The sequence below is a fragment of the Nicotiana tomentosiformis genome, chromosome 1 (assembly GCF_000390325.3).
Source record: "Nicotiana tomentosiformis chromosome 1, ASM39032v3, whole genome shotgun sequence".
NCBI classification, from domain to species: Eukaryota; Viridiplantae; Streptophyta; class Magnoliopsida; order Solanales; family Solanaceae; genus Nicotiana; species Nicotiana tomentosiformis.
In genome coordinates, this window is record NC_090812.1 from 149,086,528 (window position 1) to 149,093,120 (window position 6,593).

At 34.0% G+C, this 6,593-nt stretch overlaps 1 protein-coding gene across 1 annotated transcript; it reads left to right on the forward strand.

Annotated features, from left to right (window-relative positions):
* The first annotated feature begins 228 nt into the window (after nucleotides 1–228).
* LOC108946969 (defensin-like protein 1) lies at nucleotides 229–5,537 on the forward strand. The gene is made up of 2 exons (XM_070192261.1): nucleotides 229–341; nucleotides 5,283–5,537. Exons 1-2 carry the CDS (start codon nucleotides 272–274, stop codon nucleotides 5,450–5,452), a joined length of 240 nt encoding a protein of 79 aa, XP_070048362.1. The 5' UTR covers nucleotides 229–271; the 3' UTR covers nucleotides 5,453–5,537.
* The last annotated feature ends 1,056 nt before the right edge of the window (nucleotides 5,538–6,593 follow it).

The following is a 6,593-nucleotide window of genomic DNA, read 5'->3' on the forward strand; positions in this document are numbered from 1 at the left end:
AACTGAAAACAAACTTTTGTTGATTTTTTTAAACCAAATTAAGATTAAAAAAAAAATTAACTAACATTCGGCATTAATCTAAAAAAGTATATACTTTTCTCCGCCATTTCCAATGGTATTTAATTCTAAATTAGTATTTTTTTTCTTGTATGTTTCACAAACCATTATTACTTAGTAATTTGGTATCTTATCAATGATTCTCTCTCCCTATAAAATGTTAAAGTTAAATCCTTACCTAGTTACAAAGAAACAACAAATACAGTTCAGTGAAATGGCCAAGTCTCAAATTCAATACGCTGCCTTTCTTGCTCTCTTCTTTTGCTTCCTCATAGCAGCAACTGGTGAGTACATCAAACTTATATCCTACTTAACACTTTCAGTCTGACATTATTTGATTTTGAAGTCAAAATAGAATTTGTTGATCAATGTTATTGGATTTATGTTAAATCTTCCTACATTATTTGAGGGAATGAATTGTTGTCTCCTATAGTAAAGCCATGAATTTCAAAAGAGAATTCAGAAAAAAAGTTACTCTCTCATATTTAGGGGATTCAACAGTTTATACATATATATATATATATATACATAAAATAGATTTTCACCTATACCTGCAGTAAAAGATTTCGGTGAAGGAAATTCAGTTGAAACCTCTTGGGTAAACGTGGCTCCGCCTCCAGTTGTCTCCTTACATGGTCTTAGGAAATCTAGGAACGAACTATTGTCTATTTACACAGTCTTGGACAATCTTTGCATCATGAATTAATTTTTGGATTAAGCTATGCCTAATGTCCATTTTTCCTTACGAGGTATTTGAGCCCCCATATTATATTGGATACGCTCCACTCCAGATGTCTAGGCATGGGTGCATCGGGGGAGTGTTAAGTTGCACGTTGGTTGAGGGAATAAGTTATTAATGTTGGAAAAAATAATATCTCGTCCAAGAATAATATCTACGGTAAATAATAACACAAGAGAATAACAACGATATCAAATCTTTTAACGGGATAAAATACAATATTCGAACGGAGCAATATAATACTACTATAATATTATAACTTGATAGTGTCAAAAGACTACTACAACTTCAAAAGAAATAACACTCTTTATTTTATACATATCACTATAATATTACTCTCACTCACTATTTATCTCACAAACTACAATATATGGATTACTCTCTAACTCTTAGTTACTTCTCTCGATTTGGTGCGTCTCAAATGAGAAATCAAAGCTGCTATTTATTGCAGAGAATGACCGCCCAAACAACCAGTAAGATCTTGTTGCAATTTGCACGTTGCAAATCTACGTGAAATCTGTGTCCTCCTTGCTTCTGACGATGCAAGTTGCAACTTCCATTCTTTTTTATCTTTTCCTTTTAAAATCATTTTCTCTTTTCATTTCTTTATTCTTTTTTATTTAAATGGATCCTATAAATTTCTCCTTACTTTTAATTTTTTTTTTCATTTCAATACTTGATCTCAATATCTGGATATCTTCAAACTTGAAGTTTTGGTAAAAATATCTGCAGCTTAATCATGAGATTTCACATATTCGAGCTTTACTTCCTTCTTGGTAATACATTGCCTTTTCTTGTAGCCTTTAGCGACAAGTCTTTCCTTGTGTCTCTTCACATCTCCATAAGCATTCTTCTTTGCCTTGTATACCCATTTAACTCCAATTGCTTGATGACCTTTGGGAAGAGTTGTTAACTCCAAGTGTTGTTCTTCTCTATTGACTTGATATCCTCCTCCATGGCTTGTCTCCACTTTTTGTCTATGACAGCTTCATCAAAATTCATTGGTTTACTATAAGCAAAGAGACTATAAGAAATCAAATTTAGTAACTTCTTCTGTGTTATCATAGAGCTCTTGACTACTCCTTGTCATTTGCGGTTTTTTATTTGAACTTTGTTGAGAAGAAGGAGATGCAACATTGGTTGGAGAAGGAGGTTGAGTTGTATCCTGCACAGGTTCCACGGTCTATGTTTCTTTTTCATCACCAAAGTATGGACGAAAATCATATGAAGTTTCTTCCTGAGCTTCCCAATTCCATGCCAATTCTTCATCAAATTCAATATCGTGACTTACATCACTTTGCCGCTACTTGGGTTGTATAACTTGTAGCCTTTTGAACTCGTATCATAGCTAACAAACACATTCTTGACATTTTGATCGTCAAGCTTTGTTGTCCCTTGGTGTAGCACATGAACATAGGTTATGCTCCCAAAGATTCTCAAGTGCTTAACACTTGGCTTTCTTCCACTCCTTACTTCTTGAGGGGTTTGATCTTTAACATTTCTTGTTAGAGACCTGTTGTTCAAATAAACTGCACAAGAAATAGCTTCGAACCAAAATTCCTTGGGCATACTTTTAGCTTTCAACATACATCTAGCCATATTAATAATTGTTCGATTCTTTCTCTCTGTAACTCCATTTTGTTGGGACGAATAAGGTACCGTTAGAGGGCGACGAATTCCATGAGACTGACAAAAGTCATTAAATTCTTTTGAAGTAAATTCGTCTCCTCTATCGGACCTTAGAGCTTCAATTTCATAGCCACTTTCTTTTTCCTCAAGTACTTTGAAATTTTTAAAAGCAGCAAAAGCTTCAGATTTTTTATTCAAAAAATAAACCCAAATCTTTCTACTAAAGTCATCAATGAAGAGAAGAACGTATTTACTTTTACCAAAGGAAGGTGGAATGATTGGTCCACACACATAAGTGTGAACAAGTTGGAACGGTTTGGTTGATCTTGTTATGGCCTCCTTTGGAAAACTCCTCCTTGCATGTTTTCCAAGAAGACAAGCTCCACACAATTGATTGGGATGGTTGATTGATGGAATCTCATGCACCGTGTTCTTTTCTCCTATTAATTTGAGCGCTTCAAACTTCAAGTGCCCAAATCGCATGTGTCAACACCATGATTCATCTTGCACATTACATCAATTGTTTAAAGATTCAGAAAAAATAATTTATTCTTTGCCATATGCACTTTAACAATTACAATTCCACTTGAATCTCTAAGCCAAAGATGGATATTTTTCATGTGGATGTTATATTCCTTTTCAAGAAGTTGGCCCAAACTTAACATATTACTTTTTAAAGTTGGGACATAATAAACATCTTGAATTAACTTTTGGCCATCATTTTTACAGGAGATCAGAATTGTACATATCCCTTCGATATGAATCTTTAAGGTATCTCCAAAGGAAACATTACCTCTCACCATTTTAATGATCTCCATAAACTTCTCTTTGCATCCACACATATGATTGTTTTCTCCATTGTCCAAATACCACGAGGTACAATCATCTCTATCTTCTTCATTGAGTGTCACCAACAACGTTGACTCATCTTCTTCTTTCTTGTCATTAGTTTTTTCTTCAACATTGCTATGACATTCCCAAGAGTAATGGCCAAATTTATGATAATTATAACACTTAGTTTTTGATTTGTCATACCTTTGTCCATTATTTTCTTGGTAGTAGCCACGTCCTCTTCCTCCTTTTTGTCCAAGGCTGTGACCTCTAAATGCTTGATGGATTTTAATTTTATTGTTGAAGTTGTTACCCTTACTTCTTCCTCTTCCATGACCGCCAAGGCCTCGTCCCTGTCCATTCACTCGATAGCTCTTTTCACCTCCATAATCCTGGAAGGATGCCTGAGTTTTAAGAAGTTGCTCCAATGACACTTCTTGTCTCCTTTTAATCTTTTCTTCGTGGGCCTGTAAAGAACCCTCTAATTGCTCCACCATCATAGAGCCTAAATTTTAGACTCCTCAATAGTACACACCACAAAATCGAATTTAGGTGTTAAAGTGCGAAGGATCTTTTCTACCACACGGACATCTTCTATGTCCTCCCCGTATCTTCTTAATTGATTCACAATAGCCTTCACTTTTGAAACAATAATCCGAAATACATTCAGATTCTTTCATTTTTAAAACTTCAAAATCAGCCCTTAGAGTTTGCAGTTTTACCTTCCTCACCTTGTCAACTCCTTGGAGAGAATTTTGAAAAATCTCCCAAGCTTCTTTTGAGGTGGTAGCATCTGCCACCTTCTCAAATACGGCATTATCCAAACATTGGTGGATGAGCGTGAAGGCTTGTTGATCCTTCTTCCTTACCTTTACCAAGACATCTTTTTTTATTTTGAGGTAGAGCTTCCTCATTATCGGGTTTTGCATACCTTCTGTCTACGATTTCCCGCACATCCTAGGAGCTAAGAATGGCTTTCATATGTAGATACCATTTCTCATAATTATCTTTTGTGGTACGGGAGTACTGAAAAGATATCGGACCATTATTCGCCATGGCTCTGATACCACGTTGTTGGAAAAAAATAAGGCGAAATACATAAAGCGCTCTTTTAAGTTGTCTTCAACGATCAACTGAACACCTCAACTGGCCCCTTTACCATTTTGACACTTCAAGTAGCTATTAAGTATATCAAGCAAACACCCTAGTGCAACAGACCATATGCGTGAATTACACTTGCCTAATGAACCAATTAAAAAGTGACACTTGTCATTTTGATTTTTAAAAAAAAAACATCTGAACCCTTCCCCGCACGCTCGCCCAACCTAGCTACCTCAAGATTTAAATCAAATTTTAAGGGGTTTTGGGTTTAAATATGCATTTCGCAGTAATAAGATCCCGAAACTTCCCTTCTTCTTCACCTGAAATTGAAACACAGCAGCAGCAAGAGAGTAACAACGACATCAAATCTTTTAACGGAGTAAAATACAATACCCGAGTAGAACAATATAATACCACTATAATATTATAACTTGATAGTGTCAAGAGACTACTACAACTTTAAAAAAATAATACTCTTTATTTTAAACACATCACTACAATATTACTCTTATTCAATATATATCTCACATAATACAATTTATGGATTACTCTCTCTAACTCTCAGTTACTTCTCTCGATTTGGTGTGTCTCAAATGAGAAATCAAAGTTGCTATTTATAGCAGAGAATGACCGCCCAAACAACCAGTAAAATCTTGTTGCAATTTGCAATTTGCAATTGGCAAATCTACGTGAAATCTGTGTGCACCTTGCTTCTGACAATGCAAGTTGCAACTTACATTCTTGTTTACCTTTTCCTTTTTAAATCATTTTCTCTTTTCATTTTTTATTCCTTTTTATTTGAGTGGATCCCAGAATTAATGTCTCCTCATATGATCTTGAGACATACTCACGGTGAGCTGGCTTTTAAAGTCAATTTAGTTATTTTTGATTGTTAAACTAACTCTTCTTTTTCTTTTCTACAAAGAGATGATGCAAAAGGCAGAAGCACTGGGTTGTGAAAAGCCTAGCACAACATGGTCAGGGCCTTGCTTGTTTAGTGATGATTGTAACAACCAATGCATCAATTGGGAGGGAGCTGTTCATGGAGAGTGTAGTTTTGCACTTGGCCCTGAATGCTTTTGCTACTTCTGCTGATAATTGATTATCAACTTGGATTGATGCTATGTATGCCCAAACAAATATGTGAAGTTTGTTATAATAAGGCGACAGACTTAAATTACACTGATAGGTGTAAGACTTTCTTTATATTGTCGGTATATATAACTTAACTCATAGCACCAAAACTAAGTCTCTTCCATAAGAATAAATAAATAAATAAATAAATAAATAAATAAATAAAAAATCCGCATATGCGACACGATAGCCTTTGACAAATTGAAGAATATTGAAGGTAGCATGCATGTGAGGCAATCTTGAGGACTTCAAAAACTTTTTAAGATGTTGAATGACATAAGAAATATAACATTTTAGTATGTGTTTATATAAGTTTCATCACTTTGCCTTAAAAACTCCTATAGTTTTCAAGATGAGGCGAAGGCATGGCTACATCAGCAATATGTTTAATTAATACCCTCTGTTCCACTTTATATGGCATAGTTTAGACTATAAGGTTAAGCTAACTAATTGTGCGTGTGAATTCAGACATAGAAATTTTAATTTTTTGAAATCAAATTTGTATACTTAGAAAATATGTAAAAAGTATTAAAAGTCACGTTAATTAGCAATCAAAATATTTAAAAAGTACTTACAAAAAGTATAATCAAAGAAAATCTTCTTTAGCTCTTCAGCAAAAATTATGTCACATAAATGGAACAGATGGAATATTAGGTCAATGGAAGTCTTTGCAGGAGAAAGAGCACTGAAAGCAATCCCAGATCTTTTATCTTGAAGGTGGGATATCACTAAAAACTTGAGGGCTACAAAATTTTTTATTGTCATTCCCTATAAGCAATATGTCGCCAAAATAAACTACACCCTCCGTTCTATTTTATATGAATGTATTTGATTGGGTTATAAATTTAAGTAATTAAAGAAGGCTTTTGATATGCAAACCAAATATATACAAAGTATCCAAAATTATATAGCGAAAACTATCTTCTATAGCCTCTCAAAATTTTAATAGCTCATGTTTTTTTTCATTGACACGAAATAGCTCTCCGGCACAAATATATTACATCTAATAGCCCTAAATATCTATTTTGTATATTTTTTATATAGTGACAGTTTATTTTGTATATTTTTTATATAGTAACAGTCTATTTTGTATATTTTTGTA